Source organism: Microtus oregoni, unplaced genomic scaffold (assembly GCF_018167655.1).
Source record: "Microtus oregoni isolate MIOR12 unplaced genomic scaffold, Mior012 000031F_ref0000149, whole genome shotgun sequence".
Taxonomy (NCBI): domain Eukaryota; kingdom Metazoa; phylum Chordata; class Mammalia; order Rodentia; family Cricetidae; genus Microtus; species Microtus oregoni.
In genome coordinates this window covers 21,301,999-21,324,939 of record NW_024543090.1, presented here as the reverse complement: position 1 = coordinate 21,324,939, position 22,941 = coordinate 21,301,999, and the positions used below count along the sequence as shown (strand labels likewise).

Genomic DNA, 22,941 nt, shown 5'->3' with positions numbered 1-22,941 from the left:
CAAGGTCAGGCCCCACAACCAAGAGTAGCTGGGCAACACAAATTTGACTTCATGGGCCTTTAAAAAGGGAAAGAGGAAGGAGCCAGAAAAGGCGTGGGAGATGGAGAGAAGGCGGGGCACAAAGTTGGATGGATAGAAAAGTGGAGTGGGCCTGGAGCAGCAGGGGGAAGGGAGTGAATCTGATCCAAATAATGATATGAGATTCTCAGAGAATTAATAAAATGTTACTAAAAAACAAAAAATAAGCTTTCATGCAACAAGACCTCTTGAAAAGCACTTACCCAGCGGGGTAGGCAACTAAACCTGACCGGGGATCACAGGCAAGTCCTCTGCCTCCCGATACTGTGATTCCCAGCACCTTCTCCAAGGTCACCTGTTAGAGCAAAACAAAGAAGTGATTTATTGTAGACACAGCAGGGCTGGGATGAGGCACTAAGGGCTTCTACAGCATCTCTTCAGCACAATTTTCCCTACAACCTTATCTTCAGGAAAACGAGCCTATGACTTCTTCAGACTTTGTCTGACCAAAAGCCTCTTGATCACATGAGAAAAGTCCTGTAGTGAGTACCATCGGCATTTAACAGGTTCCACCTGCGGTTGCCACAAGAAAGAAAATGAAAGGGTTAACGTACCCCTTCATGACCAAAGAGAAACAAGCACTCTCAATGAAAGAAGACACTAAGTCTTGGCTAGAGACTGGGATCTGCTGTCTGTGGGACTCACATGAGGTCAATGATCTTCAAGCATTTACAGACCATTGGGTTCTACCTACCAACAGCCAGAAGAACGTGAGGCATCCACTGGGTAACTTGGACATCACTGATCTGCATCCCATCGTGGGCTAGCCCTCCATCAGAGGACTCCACCTCCCCACGTCTGACAGTTCTACAGTCTAAGAGTTTAGGAGGCCAAAGCAGGCTGAATGCTGTGTTTTGCAAATCACAGATGCTCAGGGTACTCTGATTATTGTTATTAAGCCACAACTCCCACAGAGATGAAAGGGAAGCCTGTGTAAAGTGCTGGAGAGTCTGAGAAGACATGGCACACGAGACATCCACCACCTTCATCAACAGTGCTGCTGGTCCACGTTGTCTGCAGGCCACAGAACCCCCACAAGATTAACCTCAAATTAATTCATTCGTCTTTCTGTGGATGAGGTCATGTGAGAGCCATACTGGCCTATAACCACAGAATTGTCACTCCATGGTGCTTTTTGTGACAGTTTTTCTGGTTTCTCCAGATCCAGTCCCCTCCAGGGCTGTCAGTACTTCCTGAAGGAGCCTTCCCTCAGGGATGTCCTTGTTCTTCCTTGGTTAGAGTGTATAAGTGGCCACGTGAACAGAGTGTACTCTCCTATGAAAACTCTGCCAAGAGGGCCAAGAGTAGAGTAAGCCGGAAATATAGGGCAGGATAGAATCTACTATGACAGGCCAGTTTCTACGGTGGGGAAGCCCAGAGTCAACTGAAACAGTCTTTGATACACATTCTTTCATTGGCCTAAAGAGAAGAACTGCTGGAAGTGATTTTAGAGGGCCCATTTAGACTCTTACCTCAGAGGTTCTCTGAGGACACACATTCACTGTGGCACACGTGGGCACATCATACACACAATAAACATAACAACCAAACTAAACTCTTACCTCAAAGGCCATTTCATCCATCTATCTATCTATCTATCTATCTATCTATCTATCTATCTATCTTGGTTTTTCAAGACAGGGTTTCTCTGTAGATTTGGAGCCTATCTATCTATCTATCTATCTATCTATCTATCTATCTATCATCTATCTTGGTTTTTCAAGACAGGGTTTCTCTGTAGATTTGGAGCCTGTCCTGGAACTAGCTCTTGTAGTCCATCCAGGCTGGCCTTGAACTCACAGAGATCCAGCTGTTTTTGCCTCCCCAGTGTTGGGATTAAAGGCATACACTCCCACCTCCCTCCCACCTCCCGGCGGCCATTTTATTTTTCATTAAGTAGAAAGAAAATGCCCTGTGGTTGATAAAAACTAAAATAAACCTCCCAAGGTAGTACAGTTAAAACCTACAGTCCAGTCCAGTACAAAAAGGCTATTCAAGCCCTAGCAACTGAAAATAAAACAAAACAGGAAAAAAAAACACTGAAAGAATGCAGAGGTCTAATTACACATCTGTAATCTCAACACATGGGAAGCTGAGACAGGAGCATTACTATGAGTTTGGGGACAACCCAAACTATAGAGTGAGTTCTATAAGCTGGTCTGGGCTAATGAGCTATCTCAAAAAAAAAAACAAAACAAAACAAAACAAAACTCACAAAACAAAGAAACAAAAAATTTTTTTCTCAGAGTTCATTAAGAGTCATTTAGGCTTCTTAGGAATATAGGTCAAAAATTCCAACATGTAGCCAGGTGATGGTGACACACACCTTTGATCCCAGCACTCACGAAGAGAGGCAGGTGGATCTCTGTGAGTTTCAGAACAGCCAAGACTATACAGAAACCCTGTCTCCTCAACTCCATCCCCCTCAAAAAAGAATTCCAAACATGCTTACTCAGTAGAGTCCATCAGTCCAATCACCCCACTATTCGCGCATCCCTGCGCACAGCTGAGGTGCTAACCTTAACAAGCTAATGTTCATCTGCCTATGTTAGACATTCTGGATAGCGAGTCTGAATTTCTCCCAGTCACCAGGTACTGACTGCAGGCACAAATTCACCCTGGGGAGACTCTGATTTAGTTATCCCAGATCAGGATCTCGGCACTGTGCCTTTATTCCCCCAGAGGAAGGAGTGGTCTGCAGCATCCCTACTGTCCTTTCTGCCTGAGAAGGGAAAGAGAGGAGGAGCCTAAAGCCACCATGTCTGATGTGGAAGGTGAGGGTATCGGAACAAGTACAGCTATACACCTCCAATTCTCTTCAATTCATATGAACTGAAGCAATCCTTTAGATTCAAATGTGTACAATCCCTTACTCCCCTATGGAGTTGGTCCCGAAGAATTAGACTAAGTGTGCTGGATCTCAGCTGCCCTTCCCTCATAGGACTGTGGGTAGAGAACCCAGTCCTATAGAGAATCTTGAAACTGGTTGGCAATTTTTAATAAGATAAAGCAGAAAGATTCAGTTTATGCATAACCTAAAGACCAGTTTTCATAGTAAAAAAAAGAAACGTATTTACTATGATTCATTCATAGTAAGAAACATGCTTTATATAGTGACCCAGTGTGCACATGCATGTATGTGTGTAGGTAAACAAAACTGAGGTACGATTATCATAAAACAATAATTACAGTATATGCTTTAATATACTCTAACATATTCCTTTTAATTCTGATCATGACCATTTTATCAACTCCATGACCTACAAATGGGCTGGAAGACTAAGGTTGAGAAGCTTGCCACACTTGTTCCTGCCAGGCCTAGGGACAGGCTAACCACTGAATCTTTATATTTTGTCACTTTCCTCTCAGGGCTCCGCACACAGGGACATACTTCCTGGCTAGGAATCCCACAAGCAGGAGTTTGCCTGGGCTAAAATCTTGGCTCATTTTCAAAAGGTTTCCGGGTTTGGTTTTTTTCTGGCGCTCTGAAGTAGTCATCTAAGGGAGGGAAGCAGTTTCCTTTGGCGCTCTGAAGGGAGGAGCACAGGAAAACATTCGGGGCATCAGCTGGTTTTTATTTTATGTTCTTAACTCAAACCAGCTTCCTGTTTGCAGGGAGATTTAGGGCTAAACTCCTCTCTTAAAGGATCTGGGAGTCCCCAAGCTCTTTTGAAGCCTGAAACAGCTAGGCTCACTCTGCTATGACCCTCCCCCACTGATAACGTGTTTCCCCTTTCCTCTCTTCAGAAAGGTAGTAGAGCTTCCCCGGCTCTTCGGAAAGGAGGTAAGCCTGGACACCAAGGCCTCGTGCACCAGAACGCCACCAGTTGTGTGCGGTGGTGCGCATCAACCCTGACAGGCACAGCTTTCCCCACAGCCAGTAACAGCATCGGGAGTCTTAGCCTCTCAATGGTGGGAGTGCTTTACCATGGCAACCAGCAATCAGTCTAGGATTCTCCCCCATTCTTGGGGATCCTGCAATATATAAACTAGTGCACCAATGAGTTCCAGTGACTATCATCTTTCAGTTGAAATGTGTCTGTACCTCCCAAATGTTCTCCCAGCTTCGGGCCTTGCCTACAGTCTTTTCTCAATGTTCTTTTAAACATAGATGAGACCATGTCATTATTCAAATCCTTCCAATGGCTCCCATCTCCCTTAAAGTTCAAATTCAAACACTTGGTTTAAACTTAAAGAGGCCTAAATCACCCAGCCTCTGGCTATTTCTCCGAGATCATTTCCTATACTCTCTCTTTGTTCCCTCTACTCCAGCCACCTCAGTCTCCACAAGCACCACCACAGATTCCTTGGACTCAACAGCTCTTCCCTTAGCTATTCTCACAGTGATGTGACTCAGGCCTTTGTTCAAAGGTTTTCTCCTCAGAAAGGGCTTTGTAGAATTCGCTGTCATCATTTCTAGCCTTCCTCAGCTTGACTTTACCTCGTAGTATATACAGGCAGGTAAGATGATCACCTCATCTCTGCCTAGGGGCTTCCTCATCACACAGGAGCCCTCAAGGACAGGGTTTAGATTCCCATCACTTATTCATATATCCTAAACACTTAAAAAAAAAGCTAATTTATTTTTATGTGTATGAGTGTTTGCATACATGTATGTATGTGTACAACATGCATGCTTGGTGCCTGAGGAGGTCAGAAGAGGGCATCAGATCCCTGGAGCCAGAGTTACCGACAACTGTGAGCCACCATGTGGGTGCTAGGAACTGGACCCAGGTCCTCTACAAGAGCAGCCAGTACTTTTTTTTTAAAATATTTATTTATTATGTATAAATATTCTGTCTGTGTGTATGCCTGCTGGCCAGAAGAGGGCACCAGACCTCATTACAGATGGTTGTGAGCCACCATGTGGTTGCTGGGAATTGAACTCAGGACCTTTGGAAGAGCAGGCAATGCTCTTAACCTCTGAGCCATCTCTCCAGCCCCAGCCAGTACTCTTAAGCACTTAGCCACTGCTCCATCCTCACCTGCAGCACTAAACCACACCTCTCACAGAAGAAGCACTTGATGGTGAACCTGATACTATTGTACTGCCAGGCTGCAGAGCATCACACCGCCCTACTAAACTCATCTCTCTACCAGTCGGTAAAGAGTAACCCTCATACCTCGGAAGAGACATTTCTTTCTATAATAGATGGTGATTAATTCAGAACTAGCCAGGCAGTGAGCACACCTTTAATCCCAGTGGGAGGCAGAGACAGGTGAATTTCTGGGAGTTCAAGGCCAATCTGCTCTACTAGAGAGTTCTAGGACAGCCAGGGCAACTTAGAGAGATCCTGTCTCAAACAAAACAAAACAACACAACAAAATCTAGTGATATTTTGTTTGTGTTTTAACAAATAAAGCTTGCCTGAAGATTAGAGTGCAGAGCCACTAGAGGCTGGGCAGTGGTAGGCGCACCTTTAATCCCAGGACTCAGGAGACAAAGGCGGAAAATCTCTGTTAGTTCTAGGCCACCCTAGGCTATGAGAAATTGATCCAGTCTATAAGAGAAACAGTTCACACAAAGGTGATCCCAGCACTTGGGATCCCATGCCTTTAATCCCAGAACTAGGGAGGTGGAGACAGAAGTGAAATGGCTGGGCAGAAAGAGGAATATAAGGTGGGGGAGACAGGAGCTCAGTGCAGTCTAGAGATGCAGTCTGAGCACAGGAACGCCCTTCAGTCTTAGCACTGGTAGAGGTAAAAAGGTCTCTAGTGCTTGGCCACTCCGCTGCTCTCCTCTCTCAGCTTTCATCCCCTAATATCTGACTCTATGTTTTTATTAAGAACAATTAGGGCCGGGTGATGGTGGCGCACGCCTTTAATCCCAACACTCCGGAGGCAGAGGCAGGCGGATCTCTGTGAGTTCAAGACCAGCCTGGTCTACAGAGCTAGTTCCAGGATAGGCTCCAAAGCCACAGAGAAACCCTGTCTCGAAAAACCAAAAAAAAAAAAAAAAAAAAAAAAAGAACAACTAGAATTTGTGCTACAAAAGAAAGAAAGAAAGAAAGAAAGAAAGAAAGTCACAACTAGTCAAAGTACAGACATTAAAAAAAATCCCCAATACCATACACACTGGCCGAGACTGAGGGACCATCCAGAAATGAGGTGCAAAGATTTTAAGAGCCAAAGGCTGGGGAGGATCAGAGCAGAGCAAAGCTTTCTGAACATGATAGGACTACTGCGCACGCACCCACAGCAGCTGGGGTTGCTGTACAAGCCCTGCAAACATCAAGCCAGTCCACATTCTAGCATGTGGGAGGAGGGAGCTATGACAGTTAATGGCTTCTGTGGGAGGGATGTCAGGGTTGTGGGGACTGCTGTTGTTGTTGTTGAGATAGGGTCTCTCTACAGAGCCTTGGCTGTCCTGGCCTCACACTTAGAGATGCCTGCCTCTGCCTGCTGAGAGTTTTCTTTAAGGGAGGTTACCACATTTCAGGGGATGGCCCCATACCTGTGAGTACCTGAGCAACACAAAAATGACTGTGGATTATCAGGAAAAAGGGGGGAGGTAAGGAGAAATGAAGGATTATATCTAGGAGGAGTTAGGAAGAGGACCAGGAGGGGAGTGAATTAGGGGGGAAGGCACTTGATATATTTGAACTGTGGCTGTCTGACAGTTCTCAGGAGCACTGGGAAGAGGAAGTTCAATTGAGGAAATGCCTCCATCAGATTGTCTGTAGCCAAGTCTGTTGGGCATTTTCTTGATCAATGATTGATGTAGAAGGGCCTGGCACACTGTGGGTGGTGCCATCCCTATGTGGTATAGAAAGCAAACTGAGCAAGTCATGTGGAGCAACCCAGTAAGTGGAGTTCTTCCACGGCCTCTGCTTCTGTTCCTGGCTCTGGGTTCTTGCCCTAACTTCCCTAGGTGATTGATGAACTACAACTGAAAGTAAAATCAAACCCAACCCAGGCTGGTGAGAGGGCTGAGTGGGTAAAGAATGTTCTGGTAAGCCTAATAACTTGAGTGTCATCTCTGAAACCCGCACGGCTGAAGGTGAGAACATGCTTCAGCAAGTTGTCCTTTGGTTTCCATGTGTGTGTGTATGCGATGCATACATGCAAGCAAAATGCCCATACAGACTACACACACACACACACACACACACATATTTAAGAGTATATAGGGGATAGAACTGAAGAACTTCATCTATGTAGCTTTGGGGACATCTTCACCCATGCAGGATGATGGATGGATGAATTGGGGGGGGGCACAAATGTCCCTGAAATAAATCCAGTAAGCTCACTCACCAAGCTACACTTGGTGTAACCATTCTTTTATTCCGCTTGTTGGTGCTCTACCTGCTATGAGCAGACATTTGTTTATGTCTCCCCAGGATAAGTTAAGGCAACACTGGCCTTGAACATGAGACAATCCTCCTGCTTCAGCTTCCTGGGTGCTAGGATTACAGGTATATATCACCATGTGCAGCTCCAGAGTTCTGAAAGATCCAAATGCCAACAAAACATAGCCAAGAAATATGGAAGCCAACTGTTTACAGCCAGTGACTTGGAGTACAACTGCATCAAAATAAACCCACTGCTCTAGAAACATCATTCCCACAGAAGCAAAGACTCAAGAACAAGAGCACCCACTGTATACCTGGCATGATCTCTATTCCACAATGCAGTCTAAAGCTGGAAGGGCACCATGTTAAGAGCCTGAGCCAGCTCTTGCTTCAGCAGGTGGAGAGTGTTGAAATGGAGGGGAGTCTTTCCCAGCCCGAAACTGGTGTCATCTTTCCACGGGCAGGGTTCTACAGCAGCCTGTGAGAGAGCCGACACACCCACCACCCCCAGTATGAACCCGACACAGCATATCAAGAGAGAAAGGATTTAGGCAACATTTCCCTTACTCAAGTTAGATAGTTAACTTTGTAACAGCTTATGAGAGAGAAAGAGAGTAAAGTCTTGTGTTTAGGTGCCTTTTCTGCTTACTCTTATTAAGGAGTGGGGGAAGGGCTGCAGAGATGGCTCCGTGTTTAAGAGCACTGACTGCTCTTCCAGAGGACCTGGGTTCAATTCCTAGCACCCACATGACAGCTTACAACTGTCTGTAATTTCAGTTCCAGGGGACCCAACACCCATGGAGAAACACTGATGTATATAAAATAATAAATTAAAAAGAAAAAAGAGTAGTGGAGGAAACAAGTGGTTCAGAGGTGTAAGACTACACACTAATTCATACTAAATAAAACTATTTTCTAACTGCAATTTATGAATAGGATTTGAAAACAATTTGGTTATTAATGAATAAACAGAACAAAAATAGATCATGCAGAATCAAATCACAAAGTAAAGTATATTAATGGGTGTTTTCAAAAGTCTGAAAGTTGGGGCTGGATCAGCAGGTAAGAGCACTGGCTGCTCTTCCAGAGGACCTGGGTTAACTGTCCAGCACCCACAGAGTGGCTTACAACTGTCTTTAAGACCAGTGGCAGGGTGTAGATCTGGACTTAGTGGAGGGATGAGGTGGGCAGTCCTGGAGCTTCTTGTCTTCCTAATTTCCTAATAAATAGCTGGTTCACTGAAAACAACAACTCCATGGACTCTGATGCCTTCTTCTGACCACAGCACACAAATGGTGTAGACATACATGTAGGCAAAAATACTATGAAATAAAAATAAATATTTTTTGAATTTTAATTTATTTATTTTTTGGTTTTGTTTTTCAAGACAGGGTTTTTCTGTAGCTTTAGAGCCTGTCCTGGAACTAGCTTCTGTAGACCAGGCTGGCCTCGAACTCACAGAGATCCACCTGCTTCTGCCTTCCAAGGAGTACGCCACCACTGTCCGGTGAATTTTAATTTTTTAAAATGATGTGTCTGTGTGCAGGTGCATGTGCATGAGTACAGGTGCCTGCAGAAGTCGGGGAGGTCAGATGCCCCTAGAGCTGGAACTATAGCTGATTGTGAGCTTTCTGACACAAACACTAGAAATCAAACTTGGGTTCTCTGGAGGAGATCAGTATGTGCTCTTAACTGTTGAGCCATCTCTCCAGCCACAAACTGTTTAGTGTGTATGTATGTGTGTATGCATGTATGCATGAGTCTGGAAGCCACAGGATGCTATGGGGATCCCATCAGGAATAGTCCAGAATAATACCGTGTGTGACAAAGGTCACAAAAGAACAGAATCCTCAACAATGAGACATAACATCTGGGCAGGTTCATGCCTAGTGCTACAGAGTGGGGATTTGGTGTTTCCTTAGTATTTAGAGATGAGATTTCTTTCAAAACTTTGAGGCTAGGCATTGTGGCACACAGAGGATTTATTTTATTACATTTATTTAGTTTGTGTGTACCTATGTACTATGGTACACGAACATCACTAAAGGGATAACTTGGGGGAGTCTGTGCTCTCCTTCCACCATGTGAGTCTCAGCACTCAAGCCTGGGCTACCAGGTTTAGCAGCAATTATGTTTACCCACTGAGTCATCTTACTGCCCTCCTCACAGGACTTTGACAGGTGAAAACACAGCAGGAATTCTTAGAGGAAGCTGTGTGAGGAACAGTCTGATGGCAGGAGATAACAGAGATGATAAAATCGTGCTCCAGGGAATTCTAAGTCTAGAGAGGTAAAATGCAAAGGGACCAGAAAGAACTGCTTGTTTAAGATAGGTCCTGACTGGCCTGATACATATCACAGGCTGGCCTCAAACTCATGGCAATCCTCCTGCTTTAGTCTCTTGAGTTTTGGGATCACAGGCATGTGCCACCATGCCTCGCTCTGAAAGGACCTTGAGTGCCAAACTAAGAGGAGTAATTTTTAGGTCCTGGGCGACCACGGGAGGAGTTCAAGCAAAGCTCCAACACAAACCTACACAGGAGACAGTTATGAGGCTGCCAGAATAATTCAGGTGAGAAGTAATGAAATCAAGACAAGCATTGAGACAGTAGCAGTAGAACAGAAATAATATCCAAAAGCCATAAAGCAAATAAAACTGGCAATAAATGAGCACTATACAACTCTGTAGAAAAAAAAATAAAACACAATTCTGAACCTCAAGAAATAGCAAAGTCAAAAGCAGGACCTGGGTCTACAAGGGGGCAGGGCACTGCTCTGAAGGGGTGCTGGGGTATTTAGGAGGACCCACAGAGCGCTCCATTCAGCAACATAAACAGGATGGATACTTGGAGAGGTTAGGACTGGAAATATTTATTGATAAGTGTTTCCAACAAGATAGGAGAAGACAGAAGACAAGAGGGAGAGACTAAGCAGAGCTTTGGAGAAAACCCACTCTCATGCTGTGGAAAAGATGAGGTGCCTGGCAGTAGAGAGGGGGAGTTCCTATAGGGGAGCACCCATCAATGTGCATGCTACGAGGAGGCAGGAACAGGATTCCTCAGATGTCTGAGCCATCCACCCCAGTCCCAAGAAGCCCCAGGCTGTTAAATTAAACACAGCCCAGGACTGTAGGGAGGGCCTCAGCTATTTCTAGCCAAGCTCTCAAGCTTCCACCTCTCTGGTTTGCTCACTTGCTCTGACATAGGGACTCCTTGCCTGGGCCAGGCATAGACTGTGAAGGTTTTCTTTTTCTTCCTTAGTGTGAGGGCCCACCACACCGGGAGTCGGCCCATGCTATGAAGGGGCTGCCCCCTCATGATGGGGACCTAAAAAGTCAAAATCACTTTGAAAAGGCCTGGGTCATCTAGGGTTTGGCTGACCTCAAAGGGGTGAGAAATCCCCAACACTAAGGAAAGTGATATCTGCTTTTGTTGCCCCCAGCCTCCTTCTTCCCTTCTTCCCCCTCCCCAGCTTCTCAGTTCCACTTGGCACAAATGATAAACCCCAGGGATGTAAGCCATTTCAGACCAGTGGTGGCTTGTGGCTTCCAGAAACAAGCACACCAGAGACCCTGCTACCTTCCTAGAGGTTAAGAAAAAGTGTTTACAGTGACCTGTCTATTCTCTACTGTAATCCCACCCCATCCTAAGAACTGTCGCTTACACAGAAGCTACAGAGAGCCCACGGCTTTCTACAGAACCTTAGGCAGCTGCGCAGAGACCCAAAGACTGGACCTAGAAGACAGAATGATTCTGGCGATTTAGAGGTCAAAGTGTCATCTGGTCAGAGGTAGTTAGGAGCAAAAAGGATCCTTCCAAGGCAGGCAAAGAGACCTGGCCTCTCAAGTCTGCACTGGTCTTAACCCACTGTGGATGATTTAGAGTTACGCTATCTTCCACAAAGCCCACCAGGAACCAGTGACTCCAATGTGACTAAACTAAGCTTTCCTGTTCAACACTGCAGACCAGTGGGAGCTGAGCTGATTCTCCTGTGCTGGGATTCAAACAGCACCAGCTTCTAGTGGAGATCAGTCTGCTACTGTGTAGAAGAGATAATCTTAGAGATCCTCTATCACAAGTCCTTGGAGACCAGCAGACTAGAACAAAAGTTGCCCAGTCTTGGGCCAGCAATAGAATTACTTCAAGATCCCCACGAGGCCCAGATAGCAGTTCCTACCCCTCGAGCACATTCCTTGTCCCGTCCTGTGAGGTTATGTGCATCCAAATGTGTGTGGCATCTTCTCTAGCTTCCTACCTTGTGTTCTCAGACAGAGTCTATTACTTGCTGATCCGGCTGATCTGGCTGGTCAGCAAGTCTTAGGAAGCCAGTGCTGGCATAGTCTGGGCCAGAGCCCATCTTTTTTTTTTTTTTGGTTTTTTGAGACAGGGTTTCTCTGTGGCTTTGGAGCCTGTCCTGGAACTAGCTCTTGTAGACCAGGCTGGTCTCGAACTCACAGAGGTCCGCCTGCCTCTGCCTCCCGCGTGCTGGGATTAAAGGCGTGCGCCACCATCGCCCGGCTTAGAGCCCATATTTTTAAGTGGGTGCTGGGGATCAAACTCAGATCCTCCTCCTTGTGTGGCAAGCGTTTTACTAACTGGCTCACCTCCTCAGTCCCCACCACTTTTTCTGAGGTAGGTCTCCCTGTGTGTCTAGGATGGTCTAAAACTCTGGAACTCAAACAATCTTCCTACCGCAGTCTCTAGGTAGCTGGGCTACAAGGCAGACAAAACCACAGCTGGCTTTGCAAGGTTCTGAACAGAAACACAAGGGGAGGTTTAATTCATCTGCATGGCAAAGGCTCTCCAGAGGCACATCTAAAATCCCTGCTACTTCTGGGGTTGAAAGAAAAATGATTGCCAGCAGCTGTAGGTCAGCCTGACAACAGGGAGGTGTCAAAAAGGAAAACAAAAAAGAAAAGCTTTCCAAATGCTTCTAAGAATCAGGGTTTGAACCAGAGCATTTGTTTGTTTGTTTGTTTGTTTGAAGACAGGGTTTCTCTGTGTAGCCCTGGCTGTCCTGGAACTCACCACCTGACCTCAAATTCAGAGATTTGCCTGCCTCTGCCTCTCGAATTCTGAGATCTAAAGTGTGTGCCATCACCATCAGGCCTCAACTATATTTAAAGCATTTTGCCATTTTCCCCAAATCTTAGGCCCTGCTGGGACCACAAGAAAAAGCTGGCACTTCAAGTCTTGAGACAATACCTGAAGGGACAAAGGGTCTGTGCAGACCAGTTTTACAGCAACCAGAGCTGAACACACAACCTGCCAACAGCTGCTCTAAGCACGTCACATTGAGTATCTAATGTAACACTCGTGACAACTTCATGAAGGACTGGGATTATACCCATGTCACAGAGAAACAACATAAATGAAAAAAGTTAGTTAATTAAATAAATGAACAAATAGAAAGAAGGATGTAACCGGTGAGTGTGCACCCAGGGCAGCCTGCAGCAGAAGCCACAGTGCCGCGAGGAAGAGGCCTGGGTTTTCCAGCATCAACAGAACGTTGCCGTTTCTACTGGCACACACTAGGAGTCACCTCACCTCTGGTGCACGTCAAGGACAGGCCAGAAAACCAAGGAGGCAGAGGGCACACGGGCACAGCGACAGGCATGCCCTTGTGCTCCTAGCTACTTGGAAAGAAACCCAAGAATTCAAGTGCAGCCTTGGGGTTAGGGTGGGGCTGGATATGATGAGACACATTTGTAATCCTAGCATCTTAGAGACCAAGGCCAGGAGGACCATTCCAAGTTTGAAGCTAGCCTGGGCTACATAGCAAGTAGTGAGTTCCAGGCCAGTCTGTCTCAAAACACAACAAAATCACTAGAAAGGAGAAGACAGAGGGCATCAGGATAAAACAGGGGTAAAACATGCCTGTCAGGCTAGCTTCACAGTTTTGTTTTTAAAGATTTGTTTCATCTTTATTATTTATTGTGTGTGTGTGTGTGTGTGTGTGTGCATGCACATGTTCTTGTGTGTGTGAGCATGCCTGCAGAGTCTAGAAATGGGTGTCAGATTCTCTGGACTGGAGTTAAAGGTAGTTGTGAGCTGTTTGACAGTGTTGGGAACTGAATGCACTCCTCTGCAAGAACAGTGTGCCTTTAACCACTGAGCCATCTCTCCAGCCCCAGCTTTAATGTTTTCTTTTTCTTTCTTTCCTTCTTTCTTTCCTTCCTTCCTTCCTTAAATGTCACTACTTGGACTTAATGTAGTGGCACACACCTTTAATCCCAGCACTTGGAAGACAGAGGCGGGTGTATCTCTGTGATTTTGTGGCTAGCCTGGTCTACACAGTGAGTTCCAGGATAGCGAGAGCTATGTAGAGAAACCTGTCTCAAAAAACAAAACAACCAAAAAACAAAAATTCACAACTCCCGGTTTCCACTGCTGTCAGCAGGAAGAATACTGTGTTCCTTGCCAAGACGACCTGGGTAAAGTGAGTGTGCAACTGAGAAGACGGTGTGGGGAAGGAAGGCTCTAGTGCTCAGCATCATGGTGACTTGGGGTCAAGACTCCTTTCCACACCCTAAGGCCTTCCTCACTTTCCCAGAGGTAGCAAGAGCTTTCATATAAAAATCCCCTCCTGTGGACTTTACCCTTTCTTCTTGCTCAAAAACTTTCGAGGGGTCTTTGTTGCCAACTAAATAAAGTGTAAATGACTGCGCCTAGCATCACCAGCCCCGAAATCTAATTCAGTTTCCTGCTACTCACCTAAAAGAAACAGGCACACTTGCCAGTGCAGGTTATTCCCAAAAGGAGCCGCTACCAAACATACCGATATCCTAGCTTCCATGCACAGATCAGTTCAAAGGTCACACATCCCGAGTCTCAACTTTCAGTGGCTTCTCTGCGTGTTGAAATTATGGGACAACTGCTTCATGATCCTCTTTACATTACCCCGTGAGTAAACTCTTCACAGAGCACGTGCCGCTTAAAAGCATCAAAACTTATTTGTTTATTGGTTTTTCAAGACAGGGTTTCATTGTGTAGCCCCAGCTGTCCTGGAACTCACTTTGTAGACCAGGCTGGCCTCAAACTCACAGAGATCCACCTGACTCTGCCTCCTGAGTGCTGGGATTAAAGGCTCACCCAACACACCTGGCTTGCATCTACACACTTGGCTCGCATCAAAAGATTTTATTGACTAAACATCAATAAAAAAACATTTCTAAAGATATGAGAAGTACAGCATCTCAAACTCGCAAGGCTATCCTAGATTTTCAAGAAAAAAAATTTGAAGGTTCTATTTTATTATTTTCACCTGTGTGTTTGTGTGCATGTGTGCATTTGGGTATGTGCACATAGGTGAAGAAGCACAGGAGCCAGAACTGTCAGGTCCCCTGGAGCTGGAGTTACAGGTAGTTGTGAGCTGTCCTCTTAACCACCAGGCCATCTCACCAGCCCCAAGAAAGTCTTTTTTTTTTTTTTTTTTTTTTTGGTTTTTCGAGACAGGGTTTCTCTGTGGTTTTGGAGCCTGTCCTGGACCAAGAAAGTATTTTTATGTCCCACTAATACTAATATGTATGCTATACATCCCAAACCACCAAGCTTATCATAACCAGACACATTTTCAGTAACATTTGTGTATGACTAATAATAAGTATAGATTTTAGATTCTAAACTTTGTTTTCCAAGACAGGGTGTCTCTGTGTCACTCTGGCTGTCCTGGAATTTGCTCTCTAGACCAGGCTGGCCTCAAACTCAGAGATCTGCCTGTCTCTGCCTTGAATACTGAGATTAAAGGTGTGCATCCTACACCACCCAGCTGATTTTGAACATCTTATATTTAAATCTGAATTAAAAAATTCATCTTTACTATCTTTTTTCTGCTTACAAAAATAATGGAGGTGTATTACTTCAAATTCAAATCTTATAGAATTTCAGTGACAATTACCATAACCTAACTCTCCCTGAGGTTACCAGTGCTGTTTATAGCTTCACTTTTTCTGTGCATACACTACTAGATATGTATGTTTTCACAAAAATAAGTCATCATTAGCAGAGTGTTTTACAACTTGCTGTTGCTCTCCACATATATCTTATACTTCATTGCACATCAGTACAGACAGACTGACTTCACTCTTTTCAGCAGATAGAGGGATCTCATTTCATACACGTACGCCATTCTATCCAGAGCTACTTGGAGAACATCAAAGAGGTCACTATTATGAAAAATGAAGTGTTTCTTCCAGTGAGTATTACCAAATTATACCAGATGCTGGATCTGCAGTCTGAGTGAGATAGCCTCACATCTTCATATCGTCTTAGTGGAGTTTGTATATGTATCTTTTTCTTTGTTGTTATTTGTCTGTTCTGAGACAAGATCCTCCTGAGCCCAGGCTGGCCTCACATTCTTGATCCTAAATCTTATAAGTTCTGGACTACGGGGATGCACCACAAAGATCCGTTCCACCAAATTTTTTAAATAAAAATTTCACTGCAGTACCAAATTAGAAACCTAGTGGGTTATAAAACTAATATATTTTCACACTGACTTTTAATTCTTAGACTGATGCTTTTAATTCCAGCACCCAGGAGGCAGAGGCAGGTGGATTTCTGAGTTCAAGGCCAGCCCGGTCAACAGAATGAGTTTCAGGACTGCCAGGACACAGGGAAACATGCCTTGAAACAACTCCCACCCCCCCAAAAAATTCTTTGACTGAAATTATAGAACCAATATAATTCTCAATGGTTTCAATATAAATGTCATTAGCCTCCTCCAAAGAAAAATTATTTCTCTACCTTGTTGAAGGCATTGCTACTAGGAAATATGTTCATAACCTCAGTAACTTTGATCTAACATGGAAAATTAGGACTTACTCCTATCCCTATGAATTCACTAGTTTGATTTATTTTACATGTATGAATGTTTTGCCTGATATGTGTCTATGCACCACATGCATGCCTCAGAGAGGCTAGAGGTGGGAGTCAGATCCCCTACAATCTCTGGAGTTACACAGATGGTTATGAACTGCCATGTGGATCCTGGGAATTGAACCCAGGTCCTTTGAAGAACAGCCAGTGCTCATAATCATAGAGCCCTTTCTCCAGCCTCTAGTTTGACTTTTAATTGTAACAAACTTATTGCTATAGCAAATAAATTATAATATAATTGATGTCAAAAAGATCATTGTGGACTGGAATGGCTCAGCGGGAAAGAATGGTTGCTGTACAAGTCTGAGGACCTGAGTTCACATCCCCAGCACCCATGGAAAAAGTTGGTGTGATCCTGTAACCCTGGCATTATTGGAGAGAATGCTGGTCACTGGGCTACTTCCAGGTTCAATGATTTTATCTCAAGGGAATAAGGCAGAAAGTGATAGTACAAACACCTGACTTCTCAGGTCTCCAAAACACAGAACATTACTAACCCTTTCAGTTAGTATTGTTGACACAAGTTAAATCATTGGCAAGGAAAAGATACTAAGGATGTGTTAAATGTTGGGACAAATGATGCTAAACCTGCAAAAGGGACTTCTCACAAATGGAAACTAGAAGGAATTGAATTTTACCACAAATTAGAACAAAGTTCATTGACAGTCTACAAACCTTTGTGCTCTGTCGCTATTAGCAACCCTTTCTATCTGTGAAGTTATTTGTGTCTTCCATCGCTCTTTCATGGTCACTAAATCTCATTTAAACCTCACCACAGTCCTGAAGGCAAGCCTGGGTGTGAGCAACGCAGGGGAGCGTGCCTTGAGACCCATGTTTTTGCACTTACAGTGTGGTCACACTTGACTACTTGAGAGAAGAAATCAAAACCATAGAGATCTGAGGTCAGGTGAGGGCAGACATCTGCTCGAGGAAATGTGTAACCCTGGAGCCCATGCAGATAAAGGGAGTCGGGTGAGCAAGTGGCCTCATTTCTGCTCGTGTTCAAATTCACCCGATCCTGTCACCATCCAGGTCAGTCCTAGCATGGCGCATTTGGGGCAGTTTCTGTTTTTCACAAAAATAAAGATTTCGCTTAGCATTCTCCATGACTTAAAAAACAAAGTTGGCTATAGGCTAAAATACCAAACAGGTACAGCTGGAGGGAAAGATCCAGTATTACACTAGGCCCTGCTCAAAAAACATGAGAGACACAATAAGCCTGCCAAACAATACCTCAGATGAAAACCCAGCCAACCCCACCGCCACAGGGATGGCCAAGGCATCTGTTGGTTTCTACTCCGCACCAGTTCTAAAAGCAGCAGCACTTGCTGTGGCTCACAGGCATCTGGAACCACACAGCTGTAACAACTTGACATTCAATTACCCACAGACCCACAAGTTAAATGCTTCCTAATAGTATCACAGCGCAAGCTGTGGGGAAAGAGTCAGGAAAGTGTGGGGGTGAGAAGAGGAGCAAGAATACAGACAAAGGTTACTAGACCATAGATCTAAAGCATCAGCTGAGAAACTCATTACACTGGCCTTTCTAGGGAAGGTTATGGAAAAGAGTGAGCGTGTGCGTTCACAATTGTTTTTTGTTTTTGAGATTGAGTATCGTGTAACCCAGGCTGAATTCTCTAAGATCTAGACGACAGGATGGATGATCTTGAAGTCTCCAGTCTCCTGTTCCCACTTCCCAAGTGCTGGCATCAAAGGCCTGTGCTACTATACCCTGATAAAAATGTGTATTTAATACAAACTAACAATGCACCTCCTCCAACCTATACACAGTGCACTGGCTATAGCAATGATAGGCTTCTTTTAGAAATGAAGATAACCTTGGGAGGAGTACAGAATAAAGATTAAGTTTGGGTTTTGGAGCTTCCTACTGTCCACTCGAACAGTCCTCAGTCCCCAACATGCATGGTGGAAACAATTATTCATAACACGCTATTACGTTGCAGAAACATTGCTGTGTTATAGTTCCTGTATTTTTAAAAGTTGTGTTTCTTTGTTACATGCCAGCACCTGTAAGAGGCCAGGCGAACACATGGAGAAATGGCCAGAAGTGCCACTACAGTCAGGCAGATCTCAAAGACTGAGAAGTGTAGCGCCTCGTCAAATGGAAAGGAACATTAGAACCCAAAGCACAGGGTGGGAGGTCTGCTTCCCGGGTACAGCACTTGCCTATTAGATCAAGCCTTGGATCCTAACCCCAGAACTAATAAAAAACAAAATTTCCAAAGAACAACAAAAAGAAAACCCCACAAAACCTCCCTTCTGATGACGCCTCTAAAAGAGCATTTGACAATGTGTATGTGGGACAATATCAGCCACAAGGGTGCAAGAAGTCTTCCAAGATCTTCAAGTAAATTTAAATCTTCACTATGAATGAAGGAAAAGGAGAGAAATCACCCTCAGCCTCGCCTCAGTGTTAGGGGAGGTGAGCTTATGAACCCTGTCTTCCACAAACGCGGTTCTACACCCTGGGAAGGCCTGAAAAGGCGTTACACAGTTTCTGTGGTGGTGAGAGGGAGTCACGTGTACTCCCCAGCAGTCTAGGAGGAGAATCCTTCCAAGTGTCCTTCAAAACCAGAGTAAGAAGCATTAGGAATAAAACTGGCAGCTGGGTGCTCCCTGTACTCGCAACACACAGAAGGCCAGAGCAGCAAGAGAGCTGCTGAGTTTGAACCCAGCCTATGATTCTTTGTTTGTTTGTTTGTTGTTTTTTCAAGACAGGGTTTCTCTGTGTAGCATTGGAGCCTGTCCTGGAACTCACTCTGTAGACCAGGCTGGCCTCAAACTCACAGAGATCTGCCTACCTTTGCCTCCCCAGTGCTGGGATTAAAGGTGTCTACCACCACCACCCAGAAAGCCTACGATTCTTAGTGAGGATTTGTCCCCAGAAAGTAAAAGAAAAAGAAATAAAAAAAAACCCACAAGAGCAGCACTATGGGGTTGTTGATAAAAGTGTCAAATAAGAAGAAAAGATGTGGAAAAATCTCAACATTCAAAAATTCAGATCCTAAGGGTCCATATTACTCAGCATGGCTGTCATGCTCACTTTTAATCTCCCTCAATCCCTGCCCCCTTTCATCTTTAAATATTAAGTATGAAGTAACAGAAGTTAAGGGTGGGGTAGCACAAGCCTCTAATCCCAGCATTGGGAGGCAGGGCTGAGGCAGAAGAACTACCGCTTCAAGTTCAAGGCTAGTCTGGGCTATAGAGGAAGTTCCTGTCTTAAGAAAAATAAATAATTAAGGCAAAACCTTATGGCAAGCAGAACAGCTGCCATGCTTGCAAGAGACTACCACCAAACCGCCTGTGGTCTACTGAGGTCCACTCAGAGAAGGGGTGGGTCACTGCAGTGTCCCTGAGATCCCAGCTGCTCCCCGCACTTTCCATGCCTTAATTGCGTGCGCACTATCAGGTCTCAAGGTGTCTGCCAAGTGCAGTTTGGGAAGGCTAAATGGGAGGAGTTCCATCTACGAGGCTGAGGCTGTGGGGAAGCCAACATCCATGTCTCATGAAGACTTTCCAGTATGGAAGCTCTTGGGTCCCCCATACTTCTGTCACCCCTTCCCCATGCTCTGTAGCAAACACAATAAACTTACTGGCTCCCTAGAGTAAAGTCTGATGGAATGTGACTTTGGTTTGCCACTGGGACTTTATGAGGAAGGAGTAGGTGCTGTTTATGTCTCCCCAGGGATGGAATTCTCACAACAGTACAACAGTAAACACCAAAAAAAGTGGGTTAGCCTCGGTCTGCATTCTATGAGAGCTAGAGAGCTGAGAAAACACTTTGCTCTGCACTGAGAAAGCAGCAGAAAGAGGCTTAGCTTGCAGTGGATGTCTAACATAACAAAGCCTACTGAAAACACTGCAGCTTCCCCAACAACACTGCTGCCTGAACATGAAGTCAAACCAACACATCCTCTAAAGGACAGCTTGATTGTTGTTCCTAATTTCTGACTGGCTTTCTTGTCTGCGGGTTAGAGGGTAAAGACGTTACGCGGGGAAGAAAACACAGACACACGGAGGTCCCACGTGGGTGCACTTTTAATGGGGGAGGGGTAACAACGGGCAGGTAAAGGTGTGCTGACACAACAGGAAAGGCGGGAAAAAGAGAGAGCGCGCGTGAGGTCGGTTTTTTAATGAGGAATGCAAAGGCTTCTGGGAATATGTCCGTAGTCCAGGAGAATGCTGGGAGCTGTAGTTCCGCAAAGGAACAACATTGATAGCCCATGTTCTCAGAGAAGCTTAGTTTGAATAAACATAGTCCCAGATTTCAAGCCCTTGACTGTTCTCCAAAGGGCAGTGATAACAGTTCCAAGTCCAGCCGGAGAATCAAGGGGCTTGGGGGTGGGGCAGAGTCAGGCAGAGGCCCCACCCTCACCTGTGCTCCTCACCTTCACCTGTGCTCCTCACGTCACCTGTGCTCCTCACCTTCACCTGTGCTCCTCACCTTCACCTGTGCTCCTCACCTTCACCTGTGCTCCTCACCTTCACCTGTGCTCCTCACCGTCACCTGTGCTCCTCACTCATCAAGAAATGAAAGCACACAGGTGACAAATGGAGGCCAAGTGAGAAATTCCAAGGTCCAATTAGTGAGATGGGGTGAAGGTGGAGCTTGGGGACATGATAGAGTGTGGTGGTATGGTGTTTGCCTAACCAATCAATTCTCTGGGTTTAATCCTGGCACTGCAAAAGAAAAAAAAATTACTAAAGGCTGATCCAGCAGGACAACTTGGCCTAACCAGCTAAGTGAGAGGGACTCTGGAGTGAGCAGCCAAGGAGATGAGCAGTGTCTCTGGAGACACTCAGCCTGAAGAGGCCAGGATATTTTTAGACAGTGAAGGAAGAGGTGTTATGGGTTCAGGAAAGAGGACTCTCTCAGTAAGAACCATTTTAAGGGCTTGGGGCACCAGCAGGGAGATGATCACAAAACCAGAAAGTAGAGCTGTTCAAGCGCAGCACCTGTTCCCGGGGTCTCACAACACTTGATCAGCCTCAGCACCACAGTGCACCACAGCCAGGCACGGTGGCAAGTGCCCACAATTCTGGGGAGGCTGAGGCAGGAAAACAGAGCGTTGTGGGGAGGGAAGTGCTAAGCTACTGGCTGAGAGACCGCTATTCCGATCATCTATCCCAAGTGGAGAGAGAGTTCAGAGAGTATATATCCCACAATAAAGTCTGTTCATTCCTAGGAAGGACAGTGAGACAGAGAGCTGGCACGGGCTCATAGATGCTATCCTGGGGAACTGTCTTAGTGAGACAACTGACTCTAAGGTCTGCCCTCACAGCAGTGAATTCTGTTAGAGCCACCCCGACAGTTTACACAGCTAGAAGTCTAGAAGACAGACAAGAATAAAAATCCACTCAAGGAAAAGAGCATGAGTCCCAAGCTGGACTGGTGTACTGTCAATAAACTTCAGTAAGGATTTGGCTATGAAGCCAACAGATGTCAGGGACATAGTACTTTGGCCATAAGTACTATAACTGAGAGTGGGCTTCTCACACAACTTAATATATACACAGCTACCAAACTCCACTCCAAGAGGCTCTGATTCTGTAATAGGAGAATGGGTCCTGGAACAGGGTTTACTTACTTTCTTCCTTTTTCGAGACAGTGTTTCGTATAATCCAGGCTGACATCAACCTTCCATATGCTGGGATTTCGATGTGTGCTACTCTGGTTTACATGGTGCTGAGGGTGGGGCCTAGGGTTTCGTGCATGTTAAGAAAGCACTCTACCAACTGAATGCTATTTCTTAAATGTTAATAGTCTGAGGCCCTGCTAACCATTCTCCCAAGCTGTTAGCCTCAAGCTAGAGCTTAGGATTGACATGTGCTTTGAAAATAAGTATGTTTCCCGCTACCAAAAAGGCAGAAAAGGCTTTTGATACTAATATCTGGGCTCAAATACTGAGGCAAAGGCTGAAATTAGACTATTGCTAGTCTTCACTCTTTCATGAAACCTACCTACACACTCTTTAGAGCAACCGCATACTAAAGGCCCAAAGCAACAGCATATAATCATACAGGAAAAGAACAAGAATAGCTGTACAATCATAAAGCTGGGCTAGAAGAAAATCTGAACAAATAATATACAACCTAGACCAGATTAACAGTGACTAAGAAAGATGTTTTTAAAACTACCACTTAGTACAGGAATCCTTTTGTGTCCCTAACTTCAATCCTGCCTGCTCAGCCTCAGTCCATTTCTGTCCCTTGTAAAAATAGAACCACCCAGGCTCCCTCTACACAAAAATCTCCAGAAACTTTAGGAAAAGAGGGGGAGAGAAAAGGATTAGCTACCAAGAGCACACACATTTTATTCCTAAAGAAAACACAGCCTCAGCGGAGACGGGAGGCGGGAAGTGACAAACACCCAGGATCTGGGCTTGAAAGGTTTACAACTGAAGAGAGCGGCCAGCTCTTCAAGAGTCTGCAGACCTGGCATGGCATAGCCTACTGGTCTTCTCGACTTTACTCCACTGTAGAAAGAGCCTTCCCTATGACAAAACTTGATAAACTCTCCTTGCTCAGCTCATGTACTCCCCCTAGAGTCATTAAACCCCACCTTTACTCCTGGCTCTCTCGTCTCAGCTTTAAGCCATACTTAACCATATTTTAAATGGCTCTCTCCTAAAGAAAAAGCCCTTAAGGAGCAGTGTCCTCTCTAGTTCCTTTCAG

At 45.1% G+C, this 22,941-nt stretch overlaps 1 protein-coding gene across 3 annotated transcripts in view; it reads right to left on the bottom strand.

Annotated features, from left to right (window-relative positions):
* Window positions 1-22,941, bottom strand: part of Mapkbp1 (mitogen-activated protein kinase binding protein 1) — a 53,686-nt gene that overhangs the window by 27,054 nt on the left and 3,691 nt on the right. For all 3 annotated transcript variants that reach the window (XM_041679028.1, XM_041679030.1, XM_041679029.1), the window contains exon 2: window positions 282-373. In XM_041679028.1, coding sequence (XP_041534962.1) covers window positions 282-373 — 92 coding nt within the window. The remainder of the gene's footprint in view (window positions 1-281; window positions 374-22,941) is intronic.